Here is a 20,602-nt window from a genome sequence, read left to right as displayed (position 1 = left end):
TGTCCGCAGAGTTGAAAAGGTCAAGATGAAGCAGAAGATGAGGCCATTGAGGAAACTGCGGGAGTTACTCCAGATATGCCCGGCGTGCCATGGATGAAACCGAGTGATGGAAGAACGGCCTGGCCTGTTTCATAGAGACTGAAATAAATCAAGTCCCCGGGTATTGTTTGTCTACTATTTCGGAGATTTGTCGCTGTTTCTTCCTCAGGCTTCTGAAACAAATGATCATCATCATCTAGGTGCCTTTCCAAACATCAACACCTGCTCCACTACGATCAGGGCCGCGCACAGCTGAAAGCGCAGCAAGCAACATGATCTGCAACTTGACACAAGGTATACTCGAGCAGAAAGTCAAATGATACCCTAACCGGGACCCGCCCTCACAATCCCTGTTGCTTACTCGAGAGCCTTGCAAGGTATCATTGCGAACCAGGCCAAACGAGTCTTCCAGCCAGTCAGCCAGCTAGTAAACTGCTGAACCTGGTGACTTAATGCATGCCCTGTGCGACCTTCTGCTGAGCGTTGCACTCTCTCAGCCGTTGCCACTGTGGGTTACCAGCTCGTTCCCCGAGTCCTGCAGGCTCAACCTGACAGGCATGGATTTCTGTCCCCACCCAACGGGCTCGCGGTTCCTCATATCTGGTCTTAAGCTGGTGTTCGATTCAAATGAGATACACCCCCAGATTCCACGTGGCTGGACAGATTTTTTGTGAAAGGTGAAGCTACCATGGCATATCATCGCGCGCTGCCTCATGTAAATGACCGTCCTGGCCTCATGGTCATGACAGGATTCTTTTTTGCGACGGCGATTCTGGCAGTCGTCTTGCGGCTTTATTCGAGGAGGATCTCGAGACTGGAACTCGGTGCTGATGACTGGTTTGCATTGGTTTCTTTTGTAAGTAAAGTCAGGAGACTTGGTCGGCATTCTATGAGAGAACTGGGCTAAAGATGTTCTAGGTCCTGGTCTTAGGGCTCAATGGGACGTTCCTAGGCGGCCTTATCCAAGGCGCGATCACAGGTCACTCCGTCGTTGAAAATGGCTGGCCGGTTCACAGCGACTTGGAGGTTCTCGTCCAGAAATACAAGTATGTATTTCAAACAATTGAGAAAATCGCGTTCGGAACAATCAAGATCTCCATATTATTCCTGTGGAAGCGCATCTTCAACCCTAGTCGCCAATTCCGGATGTTCTGCTGGATCATGGTTGGCTTCATAACAGCGTGGAGCATCTCCTTCTTCTTCGCGACCCTGTTCCAGTGCGGGACGAACTGGTCCTGGAATTGGGCGCCCATCGGATTCTTCCTGACTGAATGCACGAATACGCTCGATATGCTCACGGTCTTCACGGGGACAGACTTGTTAACGGATTTCATCATCATGCTCATGCCTGTGCCGATTATCTGGCGCTTGAAAATGCCGACTGCGAAGAAGATTGGGGTGACAAGTTTGTTCATGGTGGGGATATTGTATGTATCCTCAAATAGCGTCATGAAGATGTATGCTAACTGGTAAAGCACAATCGGGGCAGGGGTAGCGCGGATGTACATCTACCTGGTGACCTCATACGACAAAGAGAATAACCCCGACTTTATTGCCGACTTCACGTTGTTTATCCTATGGTCCGAGATCGAAGTCAACGTGGCCATGGTCGTCTGCTGCATGCCAGTCCTCGCACCTGTTGTGGGCCGGAGTCGCGACATGCTATACCAACGGCTGGGGAAATCACAAAGCGACGAGTACAAGTTCTCAGAGGATATGACAGACGGAAAGGACATATCAAAGAAGCACCTCACGAGCGCTTCAAGCGAGTTCCATTCTCGCAATGATCACGACACATATGACGCGGAAGGCCCTTGGAAAGGCCAGGCGCATACGCTGTGCAATGCCAGTCGGAGCCAGCCCGGTGACATAGGCGACATCGAAGCGCCTGCTTCAAATAGGGAGATCCTTGTTCGAACTGAGATAGTCTCCGGGACTTCCGCAACGAGTCCGCCAGGGTACGTCAACTCTGGTCCGAAAGGCAATCACGACTTGACTCTGGGAGTTGGGCACACGGGGCCATGGTAAGCAGGAAGTAACTGGTCGGAGTGAAAGAAGAAAAGTAGCGCCAATGTATAATAAGCAGCAGGGTTTGCTCAGGTTTCCCGTGATTCGTCAATAGCCTCGCACAAGCATAAGCAGTCAACGGTCAAGAGTTCATCCAAAACTCCGAGTACGTATACGAGCTGCCCAGGGCGTTTCCACGCTTATCTGACCGGTTGGAAATACTGTACAACAGATTAGCAGGAGCCCTCTTTCTAGTATTGTCTAGTGCTTTAAATAATCGTCACGATATTGAGTTCATGTTCCACTTAACCAGTACCCCTCTTCATCAGCCTCGTATATTTTAGTGTTGCTAGCTCGGTGTTCGGTGTTCGGTGTTGTAGCAGTGGGGAATGAGGCATGATCAGTGCAAGGATATGCTCCGAGAGCCGAGAATGATGGTGGGTAGCACAATGCAGTAAGCCACCGTTGTGGATGATGACGGAGATCTGCAAGTAAGACCCTCCTAATCATCTGACAAGCTAAAGCGGCAGTCGGGAGGCAAAAGAGTTGGAACGGAGATGCTTGGTAAGTCCGAAGGCACACCGGTGTTTGCTCGCAACAAAGAACGACAGGGCTCACTCAACAAGCCGAGTACCAACGGGAAGCCATCCCTCCATCTCAACTAGTCAACTTACTTCACCTATTCGACGAAAATCAAACGTACCTGTCTGGAAGGAAATCGCCACAATTGAGCAGCTTGAGTCCTTGAAGGACGACGATCAACCATAATGGCCAACCGCCTCCTCACAGCCTTCATAGCGGTCCAAGCAGCTCTCCTGGCGATCTACTTCCAGCAACCCCTAACCGACTTCTTCTATCCCCACCCAAGAGTCATCGACACAAAACGAGAAGTCACATACATCGGCAGTCGCGGCCGATCCTCAGCAGTCGAGCATTTCCAGAATATCTTTTACGCGGAAGAACCCACCGGCCCTCGACGCTTTGCACCGCCAGTGCCAACAAACCCGGAAAAAGGTTCCGTCGTCGATGCTACCAAGGCGGGGGCTTGGTGTCCGCAGGGAACGGGCGATATACTGCCGTTTACGAGTCGTGTTACCAATATCAGTGAGAATTGTTTGAGTTTGAGGATTGCGAGGCCGAGAGGGACCAAGGGGGATGCGAAGTTGCCGGTTGTGGTGTATCTTCATGGAGGTTTGTTACTGATTTCATCCATACGAACGGCGACTTGGAGCTGATGAGCGAAAGGTGGCCATGCGCTGGGCTCAGCTTCCGACATCTTGTACGAGCCGGATGGACTGGTGGAGCAAGCTGTCGATGATGGACGGCCGCTAATTTATGCTGGGATTAATTATCGTTTGGGCTGTGAGTTCTTTATCGTTTTACTTCAAGATGAAGTTGCTGATGCCTTTTAGTTTTTGGTTTCGCAACTAGCAAGGCGTTGGTTGAAAAGAAGGAAACCAATGCTGGGCTTCGCGATCAACGTGTCGCTTTGGAGTGTAGGTTTACATCCATAGCTGGATGATGTATACGAAGCTGAACCATTGGACTTTAGGGATTCGCGACAACGTTGAAGCTTTCGGCGGGGATCCTAGCAGAGGTATACATCTTCATTGCTTTCAAGAGGTTAGAAAATCAAGTGCTGACAGGATCCCCAGTGACTGTCGTCGGACAAAGCGTAGGCGCCAGTGATATCGGCTTACACTTGACAGCCTTTGGTGGAGGCCATGACGTCCCATTCCAGCAAGCAATGTTTGTAACCTCAATGCGAAGCCCATGCGTTTCACACTAACACTCACAACCAGGATGATGTCCGGCGGTCCAGGGCTAAACTTCAACAGCCAGCCAGAACTGGTCGCCGAAAACACGGTCTCCATAGCCCGCGAGGTAGGCTGCATAAAAGACGGATCCTCGGGACAGGACAAAGCGACACTGTCATGCCTCCGCTCCATCCCATTCGAGATCCTAACCAACCGCTCCGTCTCCGCCATGCGCGCCGCCAGACCCCCTTTTGGCGAGGGCTTCTTCTACCCAACAATCGACTACGACTTCCTCCCAGACCGCCCCTCAACGCTAACCCGCTCCGGTAAATTCGCAAAGGGAATCCCCCTGATCGCTTCGTGGGTCACGAACGACGGCGCATGGTACGCCCCTCCGCCCACCTCAAGCGACGAGGCCGTCCTCTCCAGTTTCGGACTCTGGCTACATAATCTCTCCGAAGCCACGAAGAAAAGTCTCCTGCAGCTCTACCCCCTCTCTGACTTCGAGCATATGGTTCGTCCCGAGAATGACGGGCCTATAAGTCCACAATACTACCGCGCTGCGCAAATGAATCGCGATATCTGGTTCACTTGCCCCGTGCTCGACTTCACGTGGCAGTATGTTTCGCAAGGCGGGGTCGATGCGTCGAAGGTAAGGCTATACGAGCATAATGAGACAAGGTACGCTCCTGTATTTGGAAATATGGGCGTGCCGATGTGGCGCGTTGCCCATCTCAGTGATATACCGTATCTCTTCAACAATCACCATATGGGAGCTGGGTGCGATAACTCCGAAGGCCATGTCAAGCTCGGGCAGACGTTTGCCCAGAAAGTCATCCAGTATGCGCACGCTATTTGGTCTGAAAAAAGAGATGCCGGTGACGAATTCTGGCCGCCTGCCTATCCCCTGGAGCAGAAGCAGAAGTCGGCGTCGGATGCCGGCCCTGGTAGCATCTCGCTGCAGGTCTTTGGCGGCCCGCACGGATCGGTACCGGTGACTTTAAAGAGAGATGTAGGGGACGATGATTCGGAATTGACTGAGGGGGAGAGGGCAGTGCGGTGGGAAAAGTTGTTTGAGAGGTGCGATTTCATCAATGGGGAGCAGTTTAGGACCGAGGCGGGGGTTTGAGGGGAGCACTGTGTTTGTAGCGGAAACTCCGAAACCAAATGCGCCTGCGCAATGGCCAAGATTGGATATGGTGCACTTATGGGAAATACACCAATCCCGTTAGAGAAAAGTGCTCAAATACTCCATGAGTTGTCGTCGACCCGGGATGCCATTGACAGAGAACGAGTAATACCGGAGGTTCTCTTCTGAAGAATATATTGAAAGCTAGACACTCTAGATCAGGATCAAGCGAGTATGCTGGTAGGCTGATAGAAGAAAACGTAATATATTCGAAACTCAGCTCGTAAATAGGGTATCACGTCTGCTCAAACATCCTGAATGACACACGTAGACAACTAGTCAGTCTACCTTGGACGAAAGACGACCGCCATTCTCACTCCGCCTGATCTTCTGCTTCGCTTCCCACCGTTGCCATCCAGCCTCGGCAAGATCTTCACTTACCACCAAGTCCCTCAATCTCAGAAACCTAGCAATAGCGTGATCCAGCGCCCAATCAATCCAGCCATAGCTACGCAAAAGGCCGGTAAGAATGAACCAAACAAATGCAAAGGTAACCCCAACCGCGCATCCCGCGAGGACTTGGCGCGTCGTGTGGTAGGTCAAGTATATACGGCTCACGGCCACGGCGGCGGCACCTAAGGTTATGGCAATAGAGGCGATTACGCGGAAGAACGGACCCCCTTGGCTCGGGGAATTTGGCGAGTGCCGGAATAGGAGGAAGAGGCCCATATATACGGCGAAGAAGCCGACGAACTGCGCGTGGGAGGATGGCATGCCGTAGCCTTTACCAAACATTTCTGAAGAAGCCAAGCACCGTTAGCTGGGTTTTCCCGGGTTTGATTCGTAAGTTGAATGATCCACATACGCTTCGGCCGCTCCTCCTTAATAATCCGCTTGAGGGCGAAGTTCAGCGCCTCGCAGACCAGCTGCCCAGCGAACATCAAGCCCACTTCCACCTCTCTTGAAGCCCAGACGAGGGTGACGTAGACGACGCATAACGCTTGCGGAACGAGAGCGAGCCACGCTGAAGCGAACGAAACGGGGTCTTCGGGGTCCTATTGCGGAGGCCCGTGTCAGTTTCGTTCCCCGCATACTCGACACGGGCGTGGAGTTGGGACTCGAACTCACGTAGTGGACGTGGGTTAGGGATAATGATGCGAGGGGTCGCTCTTCCCCCATGATGACTGGATTACGATTATCGCATAGAGATTGTTGAAGGTGTAAGAATAGACTGTACTGCAACCGAATGGTAAATGACAAAGTCGGCTTGTCCAGCTGTCCTTGGATGCGATAAAGATGCCCCGGATACAGTTTGTCCGAGCCGGAAGGGTCCGCTGCTTTATCGATGTTCCGAGAGCTTAAAGCGGCGGCAGAAATGAGGGGGAGGGGAAGTGGGAGTGGCGGCCTCAGGCTTGCTTGCTTGCTTGATACTTCACAGCTGAAAGAAGAAATTATCGCAGACGCGAATGAGAGTGCTTGATCTAAATTAAACAAGCAATCCTCAAGTCAGACACAGACACGATGAAGAACACAAACCGATAGTCCTGTGTTGTTCTCGACTGGGCACCAAAACTGCCTGATACCACCCCACAATCAAGCACAATCACATTCACCATTTCGTCGCATTCCTCTCTTTCAACTCTCTTCCATAACCTATTATTTCCTTGTCTTTTCTGTCCTGCATCTCTCTGTCCCTTGTATCTCTAGTGTTCCTCATACTTCTTGGATATTGTCCACGTCTGTTCTGGGTCAAAACCATGACGCACTTTCTCTCTCCAACTTTCCCATTTCTCTCTGATTCAGCGTGCTCGATCTCTTTCCAGCTTGCCAGACGGTCCTCTACATACTCGTTCCGGCCTGTTCGTATACCTATTCTACCACCACAACTACCAAACTTGCTGCTTCCATAATCTCGGTCCTGATCGTCCTCTCGTCCAGACTGCTTGACCCACCTCTATACTTTTCTTCACTCTATTCGCCTCAATCTCCGCCACCGCAGCGCTGTTTCTAGAAGTATACCACTTTGAGAATATCCAATCTCAGGAACAATTTTTTTTATCTTCTCCGGACCAACGGCTCATCCCCCGCTCCTCCTCCGAGTTTATGACGACCTTTCATCGCTCCTTCTATATTATACTTGGCGCTCGTTTTTCTTCCTGAAAGACGTGGACAAGAAAGCTCGCAGGACAAATATTGTCGACAGCAGTTGGGTAATCTATATTGGGAGACTACTATGGTCGAACCCGTTGCTCATCATTGATCAGCCCACCTCGCCACTTTCTGCTTTCAGCCACAAACTCGGAGGACTCACGATTGTTAACATTCCCCGCTTGTCTCAATAGCCTCGCGATGGAGTCGGAGACACTTCTGGATGATGAGCGGCCTGAAGAGCTCTCATCCATCGCGGCCATTTACCCGGAGATCAAAGTCGACCCTTCGTCCCCCTACCGAGCTACCCTAGATATACCGGTCAAACCTGCTGCGCCTCTGAATATTTGCTTCTACCAATATCAGGAAGTCGGTTTCCCTACGGTTTTGACTCCGCCGACTTCCTTAGATGCCAGCGAAGTCGGCCTCGGCTCCAAGGCCAAATTAGACGATCAATCGACCGCGGACACTGAGAGGGACATGCACGCCCTCACGCATCTACCACCTCTTAATCTTGAAATTGTGCTCCCAGAAGGCTATCCCTCGACCAAACCACCTATATTCAAACTTAGCACTAACCCACCGTGGCTCCCTCAGTGGGCGATTTCAAAACTTCTGGATGATGGCAAACGTCTGTGGGAAGAATTTGGCCGTTCTCTTGTCGTTTTCAGTTATATAGACCACCTTCAGCAATTGGCGGAAACGGCGTTCAACATTGACGAAGGGCTGGGTGGAGAGATACGGCTTTCACGGGAGCTGAAGATAGCTTTGCTAGATTTCAACAGCAAAGCGGAGCGCGAGAAGTTCGAGCAGGAAACTTTCGAATGCGGTATCTGCCTTGAGCCGAAGAAAGGCGCTAACTGTCATCGTCTCCTACTTTGTTCGCATGTCTTTTGCGTTCCTTGTTTGCAGGACTTCTATAACACCTGCATAACCGAGGGCGATGTTGAGGGCGTCAAGTGTCTGGCTCCTGATTGCGGACAAGAACAGCCATCACCTGGTTTAGGCCAGACGAAAACGCGCAAGAAGCGGGACAGAACACTCAGCCCATCGGAGCTGCTTCAAATTCCTCTTGAGCAAGAGACTGTTCAACGATATGTTCACTTAAAGCGGAAGCGGAAGCTTGAAGCTGACAAGACAACTGTATATTGTCCTCGGCAATGGTGTCAAGGCGCCGCGCGGTCAAAGAAACATCCTAAACCCACTGATCCTATGGCAGAAGACCCCGAAGACTCGGATGACGAGGTAGGAGGCCCAGTATTTGATCCCCTCGGCGATGAGGCTCAACTACCTCCTATGGCGGAACGTTTGTCTATTTGCGAAGATTGTAACTACGCTTTCTGCTGCGTATGCAAGAAAGGCTGGCACGGAGAACTTGTACGGTGTTTCCCCCGGCGAGAAGCGGAACTATCAGCAGAAGAGAAGGCAACAGAGGAGTACCTCAAGCTATACACATCCGCTTGTCCGACTTGCGACGCTCCTTGCCAGAAGCAAATGGGCTGCAATCACATGAAGTGCTTCAAGTGCGATACACACTTCTGCTACCTCTGTTCCGCTTGGCTTTCAGAAGACAACCCCTATCAACACTTCAATACTCCCGGCTTCCGGTGTTACCAACGGCTTTGGGACTTGGAAGGCGGAGACGGCATCAACCCGGATGGCGCTGAAGCTTTACACCGAGTTCCGGGAGAAATATTATTTGACAACGGTGACGACAGCAGTGAAGATGAAGACGTACCTCAATGGGAAATGGACCAAGAGGACATTGGCCCTAGAAACGGAAGGCGGCCGCCTCCTCCAGCTCCTGTTCCTCCACGAGCCAATCATATCGGCAATGCGAATCGGGCAGTAGGAGGGAACGCGAACGGTCTCGATGCAGCCGCCCGTGCAGCTGCAGCTGAGCGTCAAGCTCAAGCCCGTGCAATGGCTGAGATTCGGGCTGGCCGGTTGGCACCTGAACGTATTGAACATGCTCGTCTTGGTAATGCCGGCCTCGAACGCTTCCTCGAACTCGTTCAAAACGACCGCGAAGATGAATGGGATAGCGACGAGCTCGAAGACGACTTCTAAGATCGACCGGTCTTCTTTACTAATCATCTATTTGCCATCTTATGACCCGATTTAAGCGCATGCATATGCGTCTTACTCACCATCACCAACTCACGACTTCACGACCACATTACGACTATAAACGGCTTTCGGGGCAACCTATCTTTCCACAAGCATATTGTTTCCAATTTACAATATCTTTCTCAACTTTTGCATATGTATTAGCGGTCGATACCTTCCACTGATCTAGCCTTTGCTTGGTTCTGCTACTCCTGTACAAGATATTGATATTGCAGCCGGTTGGGATAGGGTTCTGGTCTTATTCTTGTCTTCTTGTTCTGCTATTTTTCTATTCAATGTACAGCAAAGTACCCATTTCTTTATTCTGTTAAAAAGCTCCTGGATGATTGGGTTCATTTGGTGCAATTGGGAACGGGACGGCTGTCTTGATGTCTTGATAATGCAAATACAGCCTTAATCTCAAGGCGGTATAGATTCATGTCTGCCCAGCAAGGCAGTAGTAGCAACAGCAGTACATAGTCGCATATTTCTTGTCTTTTATCCACACATATACCAAGTTCGAAATAGGCTTCTGTAATCTTTGTATACTCTTGGTCCCTGCCTCGTGCGCATTGGCCTCGACGGGACTGTGCCGCACCTTCCTCGATTGGATGGACAATACTGGTCAAGTTGGGGAAGGAGCGACCATAACAATGGACATGGTTGTATTTCCCTTGATTCGATAATGTGTACTTTGCGCAGTGCCTTCTTGTTATACTCGATTTGAGTGAGGTATATCTGGTTTCTGAGTCGGCTATAATAGGAACAAAAAGCCCCAACGCCCGCAAAAGTCAACGCGTGCCTCCCTTCCCATCCAGCTCCAAAACTCAATCTCAAGACTAGAAATCTAAAGAATAAGAAAGTCCTCCTCCCCAGCCGCGTTCCCAGCTGCTCCCGGTCCCGCATCCCCAGAGATCCCAGCCCCAGTAGAACTCCCATTCGAAGAGAAAGTCCACGTGTACCAAAACTCATAACTCAGCACCGTATGGTCGGCGTACATAAGCAAAAGCCTATACCGGCGCGAGGGATTCCAGCCGCGCCAGGGTTCGTGAGGCTGGTAGGCGCGCGTTGCGCGAGCGTGGTGTTCGGGGAGGGTGAGGGGGCCGTGTCGCTTATCTGACTCTAAGTCTGATTCTGATGAGTCGTCGCTGTTGCTATCATTTTCGTTGTTATTTGTGGTGTCCTTGTATTGAAATGAGAGGTTGTGTATGTTGATGTCGGCATCTGCCTCGGGATGGGTACTGCTTTCGCTGCCGAGCGGGATGTACGGGACGTCCGGCGGCATTTCGAACCCCTGCATTGGGCTGACGCTCATCCCGAGCAGGGGGACAAGAGGGCGCTCGCCGTACTTCTCTTGACTTTCGAGAGGCAGGATCCAGTCGATCCTGAATGAGCGGCCGAAGGTTGCGGTTTCAGTAAGAGCAATGATTGCCGCGCGGCCCTTTTGCGACACGGCTACGACGATGCCGTGTTCGGTGATGTATTTGACCATGTTGAGGCGGTCGGAGCCGCGGAGGTGGACTATCGGTTGGGTGAAAGGTTGGCGGAGGGGTGCGCTGCAGACGACGCTGGCGGTTAAGGCGAAGGGATGTGGGATGAGGTGGATGTCTGTGTGGGAGAAATGGAGGATTGGAAAATCTGCGTTTGCGGGAGCTAGAGTGTAGATATAGGTCAGTATTTCAATTTGATTATATCGCGAAGGGGAAATGCTGAAGACGTACGATCGTGGATTTGGTAGATTTGCTCATCGTCGTCGGACGCGCCCTCGCTGCCTGAATGGGCGCCACTTATGTCCTCCATATCCTGGTCTTGAGGAAACTGATAAACAGGGTCATCATCGTCTGAGTCGTTGGCTATGTTTCCACCAAGGAGTGCTTCCACTTCGTGCACGTCGCCACCAAGAGCTTCAAAGAGTGAAAAGCCACTTGGATCCATCAGGGCCTGCAAAAGCGCCAAATGTCCTTCAGCTTGCCCATTCTCTTGATTCTGCCCCGTATCAGAAGCGCTGTCCTCACTCATTTCGTCCGCTTGAAGAGAACCATCCACGGCCTGGTGACTGAGCTCTGCAGAGTTGGTAGGGCGAGTATTGCCTATCACAGGAGACTGGGATACCCGCGATTCACGATCTTTCTGATTTCCGTTCCCATTGATGCGGCAGTCCGCTTCAAAGATATCAGGTAAAGCTGCTTCCTCCGGCTCAGACTTGACAGCAGGCGGGAAATAGTTATAGATACGAGATGTATCTGGGAGTCGCTTGCTGAGGTCCGTCACATCGAGGACTTCAGTCTTGCTGTGAATGCGTCGCTGGGGACGGCCGCCACAGGCTTCTTCCTCGGACTTCACCGGATGGAACGTGCGTGGGTCAAGGGCTATGACAGACCAGCCACGGTCATCACTAAGCCGGTTAATACAGACAGATTTGTAGAGGAAACATGAGCAAGCTTACCCCCAGTTGAATGGGTCTGCAGAAGTCCCGAAGGCCACTTTGCCAAGTTGATAAGCGTTGAAAGGACCAAGGCTCCCCCATACTTTCCACACGAACGTTTTGTTATCAATGTCCGTACTGACCATCCACATGCCATTAGGGTCAAAATCGGAGTTTAGAAAACCGACGGAAGGGATATTGGTGAAATGTCCAGTGTAGGTCAGCTTGATGTTTCGAGTACGATGCTTTTCCGGCATCAAGTTTTGAAGTTGCTTGAACTGGTCTTGTGTGCTGATATGTAACCAGGTTGCGCCATATTCAGTAAACTCATCTCCCTCTTCCAGCTTGCCGAATGAATTATCGCCCTTATCTGACGCCGAGTTGACAAGCGCAAACGCGAAGACGGTAACAAGCCCAGTGTTTGCAGATACGGCAATCAAGCGGGCGAACTTGTGAATAGCTAAGCCCCAAGCACTGGCACCAACATACTCGATGAAGAAGGGATCCACGTCAGAGCCATCCAAAGGTCTGGCTTTGCCAGCTGCCCTCTTTAAAGCTGAGAAGATAGCATCAACGCGGTAGCCACAAACATTGCCTGAATCTGTAACTAGTAACAGAACTTCGTCGCGGCCGAGATCATCCACAAGAATGCTGTTAATCTCGTGGGGTGAAGCAGGCTGGATATAACCGTCGGCGCCAGGCTCTTTCATCACAGGCGTGATAATCATTTCAGATCGAGAGCCCAACATCTGTGAGCCTCCAGCGGGTTCCCACACATAGATCTGATGCCCACAAGCAACGAACAGCAGATTGCGCCGTTGGGAAAGTGCGGTCTGATATTCGTCAGGCGGCCGTTAAGAGCAACAGAAAGGGAGATGTAAATACCAAGTTACAGCGCCAGCTTGAGGTCCGAGGAGGATAGACATCCTTTGCTCTATTGTCTCGATTAGCCTTTTGCTAGCCCTTTGCTGGCCGAGCCGCAGCAGAGAACATACGCGGGAAACTGGAGGCTCTGTCAGCATGTAGTTCGAATAAAAATCTCCGAGACTGGGATAAAAATGACCACACACCCTATCTGACCCCTTTTCCACATTCAGTGCTCTCAGCTGGAGACCTGCTCCATTCCGAGTTTTCGGCGCCGTGGCCTCATGATTGTTGTTGTTATTGTTGTTGAGCGCCATTCTCGACGCCTTTTATTGGGTAGACTGCGCAATCAAAGAAAAAGACCTAACCACCCACGGAAACTTCAAATAACAAAATAGGTAAATACGCGAGCGCAGAGAAATTTCATCGATCAAGGTCCGCAAGATGTGGCGGGTGTTGAAGGGAATGCGCTGGCATATGTATCAGATTCAGAGTCAGATCCGGGATAGCATCACAGAAGTCGAGAAGTCTTTCATCCTGTGGTCCACCTGCGATAAGCATCTTCAGATCCCCCCATCCAGGCAATCATTGAAGACAAGCTGCGCGATTTTGTGAACGTTCAAGAGGTATAGGATTGGCCAGTGGCATGGAGGGGAACAACAACCTTTTTACGTGAAGTCATCCAATAGTTACTGCCTTAGGCGTAATCGTGCACGTGCCACATCCAGGTCCTCGACCTTGAGCTCTCTTCAACTCATTTAATTAATCAACAACACAAGAAATACAATATCTGCAGCTGATATGGATCTCGTCGCCGGAGTCCGCAAAGAAGGAAGCCGGTTAGTGATCTCCTCACCCCTCATCCCTCCCAGGATTTCCGACTAACCTCTAACTACGACTCCAGCGGCGGCCGCGGCGACTTCAAATGGAGCGACGTCAAAGACTCCTCCCACCGCGAAAACTACCTTGGGCACTCGCTCATGGCTCCCGTCGGCCGATGGCAACAAGGCAAAGATCTACAATGGTACACACGCGGCGAAGATGACCCCGACGAAGCAGCCAGGAAAGAGCGCGAGGAGCGGCAGCGCGTCAAAGCCGCGGAGGAGGAGGCCATGGCGCGCGCGCTGGGTCTTCCGTTGCCGTCGCAGAATGCGAATTTGATGCCTTTGGGCGGGGATGAAGAGGCGGCTGCGGCTGCGGCTGCGGCGATTAGTGAGGAGCGCGTGGAAGAGAAGAGTAGAGATAAGGATGGCCGGCGCAGGCGAGATCGCTCACGGAGTCCAAGGAAGGACCGCGGTCGGGAGCGTGGTGGCGAAATGGATCGAGAGCGCAGGCATCATAGGCGACATGATGATCGCGATCATCGAGGCCACCGCAGTCATAGGCACAGGTCGAGGTCGAGGTCGGCGCATCGGGATAGAGAGCGCCGTCGGAGGTCGCGGTCACGATCGGGAAGTAGGGATCGGAGCGCCAGATATAGACATGAGAGACGTCGCGACGACCGCGAGCGCAGACGAGATGAGGATTCGCATCGTTCACGACGTTAGACTTTGTTATCAAGGCAGCCATGGAGTCAGGCGTCACTTAGGTTACATTTATTCAAAAGTTCTTTAGAGGTTTTATCTATGCTGCATTTCTATACAAAACTTGATATTCGCAGCTCATAGCTCATCGTGGCCTCTTGTCTTTCCGCTGGCGGAAAGGTCAGGCATAGACATCATCTTGACGACCAAGCTGGTCCAGCCGGTGAAATGCTGCGTCCGCTGCCCCTTGCCTGTCTCGGGATTATACTGTTCCCAGGCAAATCCAGTCTTCTTCCACTCCCGGAATACGTTCTCAACTAAATTCTTCCGGAGGCTGGAATACGTTGCGGTGGCGCGGTCCTGCTGAGGGCCTGGTGCAGTTGCAATGTCCTGTTCAACTCGGTTAAAATAGCCAAATATACCGAAATGACTCGAACTTACATAAAGGTTCTTGAGCACAAGATAGTTGATGTTAATCCACACGGGGCTTCTCCAGTAGTTTTCTGCGGTACCGTAGAATTCGTCCTTCTTGCTAAGACTGCGGATACCATAGTCGCTCCAAAGCTCCTCTGGGTCCTCAATCAAATCCAGAATGGCTCCCAGGCGAGGACTATCTGGTCCAACCATACCGGTCAAGAACGGCATAAGCGAGATATACCCCTTGTGGCAGACGTGAACGGACTCTTCGTAGTCATCAATTGTCGCATCGCAGTAGGTATTTGCGTTATCATCCCAGTGAAGATCATCGATGTTGCGTTCAATGGCGGTTTCGTATATCTTGAACTCCTCAGCATCTTCGGTTTCGCCGAGGGTGTCGGCAATCCGTCGGAGTGCCCGTGTCATCATCCCCATCCAGCTAATAAGGTCCACATGGAGCTCACCAGGGTGAGGGGGTTGAGCCCGAGGGTAATCATCCAAACCAGATGTCAGGATGTGCTGGACAGACCGTCCGCGCCAGCGGTATGCCTCCTTGGTTGAAAATGCCTCACGATCGTAAGACTTAACGTCGCCAAACTGAGTAGATCTGTACCAGAAGTAATGCTTCTTGAGAAGCGGGTAGATAGAGCGGACAAAGTCCTGTCCAAGCTCTGGCTGCTTCACATAGACAGAGTGCTGGCCTTCCTTGTCGTCAAGGTAAGTCTGCGCTGATTCGTCTTTCGCATCGAGCTTGTCAACGAAAGCCTCTAGGACCATGAAGAGCGTCGGGGGGTTAGCGTAGTGAGGGTACTGGATTGTGAACTCTGGTGGAACTTTGCTGCGAGCCTCACTACCCAGGATCTGCTCGCGGGCAATCCAGCCATCCTCATCCATCAAGCTAAACCAACTCTTCACTATTTCGAGGCTAGAAGAGTCTGTAAGTTAAGAGGTAGTCGGTGCGAGATAGAATTGTGAACTTACGCAAGGTCCGGGTCCCAATCTAGGACAGGAATCAAGTGGAAACCCTCATCCCAAAGGAAACCGCGAGGAAAGAAGGGACGGGATGGAACAGAAGTAAAGAGCTTCTTTGGCCCCTCAAGCACGGGTTGCGCTCGACCCCTGGCTTCCTCGGTATCCTCCCAGAAACCTTCATCTTCCTCGTCATACTCCGGGGCAGCCGAGCGGTCAACAATGTCGGAGCCATGGAAAAAGCCTATGCCACCGATAAGATTTGAAAGCATGGATTTGCCGAATTCGAAGTACTCCGCTGTGTTGAACGGGGCCTGAGGAGAGATAATCTTCTTGAATCTTTCGGAGAAGGAAAGGGAAGCGCTGTCGATCTCGGCAGTAAGACTTTTAGCTATAGAATGTTTAGCACCAGTCGTCTTCGCAATGGTCAAATAGTTGACTTACAAGTAAGAGGCTCTGGTGCGGAGCCTGAGGAGAATAGAACATCAAACTGGCCATTGTAAGTTTGAAAATTTTCTTATTACTTGTGGAACATACCTCGAAAGCTCCGACAAAGACCTTTTGCACCAGCTGAACATTACCATCACCTGGTGCATTGTTGACGGTGAAGACCTGGGCAGGCGCAGGAGGGTTGTCCGCGCCGTACTTCTTAACGGTCTCGTCAACTGCCTTCTTCATCTGCGAGAACAGGAGCACTATATACCGTTAGTCTCACGACATGTTGTGTGTATCAGCGCGTAATCATAGAGACTTACCCTTCGTCTGCCATGTATGCTCTGGCTGTACAGCCATACTCGATACCAGCGTACGGTCGAGCGGCTTATCCTCATAAGAGGGATGATCATATTCGGGATATCCATTGCTCCTCGGCCCCTTGGTGACATCGATTGAGAAATTTCCAAGCTCGGAAGTATACCCCTTAAGTTTCACGTCGCTTTTAAAGCCGCGAGGATCGTCGCTTTCCGTCGCGACCTCTAAGCTGCCGAGTCCCTCCATACCAGCATAAAACACGACCGTTGTAGGTTGATCAGGTAGGGCATCTTCGCGAGGGACACCTTTCACCCGCACAGCCCAGCTGCCTCCATGTTGTCCACCTGGGACCTTAACGAAATCTATGGTCAAGTCGATCGAGTTACCGGCGTCGTGGATTGTTTCGCGGCCGCCCTTTCGAACGTCGTACTCTTCCCAGCCGTAGCCGGCCATGCCTTCGTTCTGTTCGCAGGTGTGCCTGAAGCCTTCAAGTGGTCAGCTCTTGAATCTAAAGAAAGGCACAATGGCCAATTGACATCTACTGCCGTTCACGGGGAGCATACTCTCTTGAGCGGTGGCATAGTTGTCCACCTTTGCCCACATCAAGCCCGCGAAAAGACTATTGGGGATTCGAGGCCGAACTCCAAAGTACAGATTCGGTTTGTAAGGGCCCCATAAAAGCGATTCATCGCTGGCTTTGGCAGCCTCGGTGGCTAACGTCGACACATCGTCCGTAGCTTGACTGGCGAGCACCGCGCCCGCACAGAACAGCGATGTCGAAAGAAGAGAAGAAATGGGTATATGCATTATTGCGGAGGCATTAAAGAAATTTTGTGAGCCTCATAGATTGAGGGACAGGTTGCGAGAGCCCAATTCTGACTGCTCTCGCTTGCTTTTGTCTCGGAGGTTGTTGCGGAGTACTGACCTTCTTATCTGGCATCTGCGGGAGCTTGCGCAGCCTAGCTCCGCTCCGCACATCACTTGGTCCAAGCCCCATACTACGCATAACTAGAAAACATTTACCTTCGTAAGAGTTGTAATGTTATAGTATTTCTATGTACAGGACCTGCTATCTATATTACAGAAGGTTTCTAGGATCCAAAGACCCGATCTTCGCACTCTTGGCGCGGCCATCAAAAACAAACTCACTGATGAGCTTTCCCGTGCCAGGCGCATTCTGAATACCCCAGCAGGTGTGGCCAGCGGCAAGGTAAAGTCCTTTTGTCCCAGTATGACCGACTAACGGGCCACCGCTGGCTGCACTTACGTTAGGCAAGTAGCACGCCTGGCGTGCCGTGACCTCGCCGTCGCGGAGCGCGTCAGAAATTGACCCAACCTGGTGAATGATCTCTTGACATCGCTTTGGATCGACTTCAACATCCGCGGTCGTCTTGGGAAGCGGAACGACTTGATCACCCTCTCCGCATGCGTAAACAGTATCGTCAGGACGGGCGTAGATCTCTGGCGAGGCCACGGTTGGCCGAGAGGTTTTGGACGGATCAAAATTGGCGGGAATTTCAATATTCGTGAATAACGTATGAGCGCTTGTCGGTCTCGTGGGCCGAATCACTACACTATGTGCGCGCATGGCTGAGATTGGCGCCTCAGGCAGAATGGAGCTGGTCCATGGGCCAGCAGCGACGACAACATCGGTAGCCGGTAGAGTTTGTGTTTGACCGGTTTCTTTATCTTCGTATGAGACAGACTTAACAGCATCGCCATTATAATCAATTTTGGAAACAGGCCCCAAGATCACTTTGGCGCCCTTCTCCTCTGCGAGCTTGGCTATAGAGGTTGTGAAGAGGTAAGGATGAACTTGTGCAGTTTCGCCAGGGTCGCTCATGCTCTCGTAGCCTCGGACCAAGTCCGGTTCAATCCAGTCCATCTCCTGAGGTATTTTGGCGGTCTTTAACTTCCCGATAGCAGCGGCACTGCGTTTTTGAAGCGACAAGGAGCCATCGGCATTATCCCCGTCTTTCTTCTCGCTGAGTGGGCGGCCACGTGCGATCAACTGCCCGCACCCAACTTCTCTATAGCCCCATCTTTCCTTGCCGTTATGTTCCTTGGCCAGCTCTGCGTGAAGTTTGTAGCTCAGTGGCACGATATTGCTTGGGTATGCCCACAATGCTAGGAGACCGCCGGCTTTCCCTGATGCCCCTCCTGCTATGTCGGATGCTTCGATGAGAGTCACGGAATGTCGAGAAGGATCGAATGAAGGGTGTCGCGTTAAATAATAGGCAGAGCAACAGCCGATAATGCCACCGCCTGGGATACATTCGTCAGTTACCCATCTACTGAGGCCAGGGACCATGCGGGGTAGAGGGGAGAACATTGGAGCTACTACATACCTACAATGACAATGTCGCGACGGTCGCTTGACGCAGGCATCTTGCTGTATTTTGCGATTCGAGAGCCAACAACTCGAAAGGAAGCCACGATGATGAAAAATGATGAAAAATTGAAGCTGAAGGTTGGTCGGAGAGGGGGATCACATTAATGGACCCAAATACGTCACTTAGTCATGTGCAAGACCCTCCCCAACGCATCGGAGCAGGGCCGAAGACAGAAAAAAAAAAAAGGAGAAGGATCAGGTGAAATCTGGGGCACTCAGGTTGACGATAATATTAAATTGAAGCCATGGCGATGCGCAACACCCAGAGCATTCGATCGTAAAAGTACATGAAAAGGAAACCGTTGGCGAAAATGCAATTTGTTGAGACAGCCCTAACACCTAGAAAATGCATGGAACAAAGAGTCGAATAGGGAACAATGCGGTTAATAGAGCTCAAAAGTCGTGATGAAGTAAATAGCAAACAGTGCGAGTGGGACATCTTGCTTTTCACCGAGAGGGACTCAAAGGTCTGTTGAATCCTCCTTGACGGTTCATGTACTGTCGGTATTCGGTCTTCTTCTCTTTGCGCACTCCGTAGGCATTGTTTCCGGGAACCTTTGTGTTTTTGGTACTCCTGAACCTGGAGAAACCCATGCTTCGTCGCATGAGCTCCTCGATGTCGTCTTCTCCATCTGCATTGTCTATGTCCATATTCATGGCTTCTCCAGCACGATCCGCTCGAGATTTTGAGTCTGACACGCCGTTTATACGATCGCGGTCCCTGCGGTCGTTCCTTCGGTCGCCTCGCGAGCGTCCTGGTGGCGTTCTGTCTCGTGTGCCGTTGCGGATAGGTGATCGAGAACGGTCGCGATACCTGTCGCTCTTCGAAGGATAGCCTTTTTTTCAGCAGTTAGTCTTGCACATCAAAAATTGGGGTCATATAGGGCGTACCTCGTCGGTCTGTGTATCTGTCACGGCTCACACTTCTGTCCCGGATTCTGGTGTCCCGCCCATCCCTATCTGGATCTCTTCTGTCACGCTCGCGGTCCCGATCCCGGTCACGGCGGTCTCTAGACCTGGTTCTCTCTTTCCGCTTTCCGACCCGGTCCCTGGATCGAGAGCGATATTTGCGGTCTTCGCGGGGACCGTCGCGTAGTCCGTCATCGGATGGGGGACCGCGTCGAGAATTCCTATCCACATCTGAGTCGAGCCCCGGTGATCTTGTCCCCCGATCATCCATATCCCACATTGCCGAGCTATCGACGCGGCGAGCACGCTTTGAGGTAGGTTCTGTCATTGTGAAGTGCTGAAATTTGGGAGTGAACGGTTGGCGCCGGAAAATCCGCTCGCAACGCCGAGTCGATGGTAATTTGCTCTGGACCTCAGCTAGTATAAAGGAACGAGGTCGCCTGTAGGCGGAAAGATCATGTCAAGGACAAAATTGTTCAAGGCTACCAATCAACATAATTGCTCCGTTGTTCGGGGATGATCAAGGCTTCATGCAGAAGTTACGGACGCCGGTACGAACCACCTGTGCCGCTTCTTCAGCCGCAGGTCAACCACCCTGGGGCACCACATACCTCCAGTACCACAATAGACCAGGCTCGGCACCAACTTGAAGTACTAACTACAACGAGCCTTGTGACCGTCTCAAACAAGAAAGCATCGCGGCTCTCATGGATTGCTGATGGGAAACGCTATCACACGTGTATCAACATTCTTGGCTCTCCTCCATTACAGAATGAATCAAAGAAGCTCTTGGACCTTGCCGATTAAAGATTCGAAACAAACGATACCGACAGAGATCATCATGCAGTTCAAAGCAGGAGAAATTTTTGCATTTCTTTTTACTGCTCGGAAGATAGACCTAACCAGTTCTTCAATTTTGTCCACTTATATTACTTTACAAACCATTCTATAGCCACATCTGGCGATTCCGATTGACCGGGCTTTTTGGCTAGCGCTCTTGACGCTCTTGACGCTCTTGCCATCAATGCCCCGGATGATCGATTCCAAATATCGGCAAGATGGAGCAAGAGGTGCGCTCGCTGAATATGAAGGCAGTTTCAACCTCAACTTTCTCAACAAAAGGACTCTGTCTAAAGCCACATCCGTCCATGGGTCCTCAAACTG

General features: G+C 51.4%; 9 protein-coding genes across 9 annotated transcripts; 4 read left to right on the top strand and 5 right to left on the bottom strand.

The window, feature by feature from the left end:
- Positions 1-727: 727 nt before the first annotated feature.
- Positions 728-2,067, top strand: BDV17DRAFT_292487 (uncharacterized protein; the record flags this gene model as incomplete). Its single annotated transcript, XM_073762379.1, has 3 exons — positions 728-895; positions 958-1,466; positions 1,515-2,067. 3 exons carry the CDS (start codon positions 728-730, stop codon positions 2,065-2,067), a joined length of 1,230 nt encoding a protein of 409 aa, XP_073614323.1.
- Positions 2,068-2,570: 503 nt separating this feature from the next.
- BDV17DRAFT_123960 (Alpha/Beta hydrolase protein) lies at positions 2,571-5,191 on the top strand. Its single transcript, XM_073754046.1, has 6 exons — positions 2,571-3,237; positions 3,292-3,408; positions 3,459-3,542; positions 3,599-3,643; positions 3,702-3,795; positions 3,849-5,191. The coding sequence occupies exons 1-6, from the start codon at positions 2,814-2,816 to the stop codon at positions 4,930-4,932; spliced, it is 1,848 nt and encodes a 615-aa protein (XP_073614322.1). The 5' UTR covers positions 2,571-2,813; the 3' UTR covers positions 4,933-5,191.
- Position 5,192: 1 nt separating this feature from the next.
- BDV17DRAFT_123993 (phosphatase PAP2 family protein) lies at positions 5,193-6,638 on the bottom strand. Its single transcript, XM_073754047.1, has 3 exons — positions 6,061-6,638; positions 5,798-5,987; positions 5,193-5,729 (listed from the first exon to the last, which is right to left on the bottom strand). The coding sequence occupies exons 1-3, from the start codon at positions 6,109-6,111 to the stop codon at positions 5,272-5,274; spliced, it is 699 nt and encodes a 232-aa protein (XP_073614321.1). The 5' UTR covers positions 6,112-6,638; the 3' UTR covers positions 5,193-5,271.
- A 643-nt stretch (positions 6,639-7,281) lies between these two features.
- On the top strand, positions 7,282-9,150 carry BDV17DRAFT_292484 (RBR-type E3 ubiquitin transferase; the record flags this gene model as incomplete). The annotated part of the gene is made up of 1 exon (XM_073762378.1): positions 7,282-9,150. The coding sequence occupies one exon, from the start codon at positions 7,282-7,284 to the stop codon at positions 9,148-9,150; it is 1,869 nt and encodes a 622-aa protein (XP_073614320.1).
- A 776-nt stretch (positions 9,151-9,926) lies between these two features.
- BDV17DRAFT_266342 (uncharacterized protein) lies at positions 9,927-13,105 on the bottom strand. Its single transcript, XM_073758268.1, has 6 exons — positions 12,685-13,105; positions 12,610-12,617; positions 12,500-12,548; positions 11,636-12,447; positions 10,911-11,584; positions 9,927-10,842 (listed from the first exon to the last, which is right to left on the bottom strand). Exons 1-6 carry the CDS (start codon positions 12,793-12,795, stop codon positions 10,037-10,039), a joined length of 2,460 nt encoding a protein of 819 aa, XP_073614319.1. The 5' UTR covers positions 12,796-13,105; the 3' UTR covers positions 9,927-10,036.
- Positions 13,106-13,279: 174 nt separating this feature from the next.
- On the top strand, positions 13,280-14,025 carry BDV17DRAFT_292482 (MMtag domain-containing protein; the record flags this gene model as incomplete). The annotated part of the gene is made up of 2 exons (XM_073762377.1): positions 13,280-13,317; positions 13,383-14,025. 2 exons carry the CDS (start codon positions 13,280-13,282, stop codon positions 14,023-14,025), a joined length of 681 nt encoding a protein of 226 aa, XP_073614318.1.
- A 57-nt stretch (positions 14,026-14,082) lies between these two features.
- cwh41 (mannosyl-oligosaccharide glucosidase) lies at positions 14,083-17,031 on the bottom strand. The gene is made up of 7 exons (XM_073754045.1): positions 16,701-17,031; positions 16,143-16,622; positions 15,925-16,082; positions 15,832-15,877; positions 15,400-15,778; positions 14,443-15,343; positions 14,083-14,391 (listed from the first exon to the last, which is right to left on the bottom strand). The coding sequence occupies exons 1-7, from the start codon at positions 16,942-16,944 to the stop codon at positions 14,140-14,142; spliced, it is 2,460 nt and encodes an 819-aa protein (XP_073614317.1). The 5' UTR covers positions 16,945-17,031; the 3' UTR covers positions 14,083-14,139.
- A 151-nt stretch (positions 17,032-17,182) lies between these two features.
- BDV17DRAFT_123916 (NAD(P)/FAD-dependent oxidoreductase) lies at positions 17,183-18,750 on the bottom strand. The gene is made up of 2 exons (XM_073754044.1): positions 18,486-18,750; positions 17,183-18,402 (listed from the first exon to the last, which is right to left on the bottom strand). The coding sequence occupies exons 1-2, from the start codon at positions 18,523-18,525 to the stop codon at positions 17,216-17,218; spliced, it is 1,227 nt and encodes a 408-aa protein (XP_073614316.1). The 5' UTR covers positions 18,526-18,750; the 3' UTR covers positions 17,183-17,215.
- On the bottom strand, positions 18,751-19,932 carry BDV17DRAFT_123915 (SNUT3/LISCH7 family protein). The gene is made up of 2 exons (XM_073754043.1): positions 19,421-19,932; positions 18,751-19,365 (listed from the first exon to the last, which is right to left on the bottom strand). Exons 1-2 carry the CDS (start codon positions 19,764-19,766, stop codon positions 18,977-18,979), a joined length of 735 nt encoding a protein of 244 aa, XP_073614315.1. The 5' UTR covers positions 19,767-19,932; the 3' UTR covers positions 18,751-18,976.
- Positions 19,933-20,602: the final 670 nt, after the last annotated feature.

Source organism: Aspergillus undulatus (assembly GCF_047715775.1).
Source record: "Aspergillus undulatus strain CBS 261.88 unplaced genomic scaffold BDV17scaffold_33, whole genome shotgun sequence".
NCBI classification, from domain to species: domain Eukaryota; kingdom Fungi; phylum Ascomycota; class Eurotiomycetes; order Eurotiales; family Aspergillaceae; genus Aspergillus; species Aspergillus undulatus.
The sequence above is the reverse complement of the archived record's forward strand: the minus strand, read 5'-3'. Positions and strand labels throughout refer to the sequence as shown.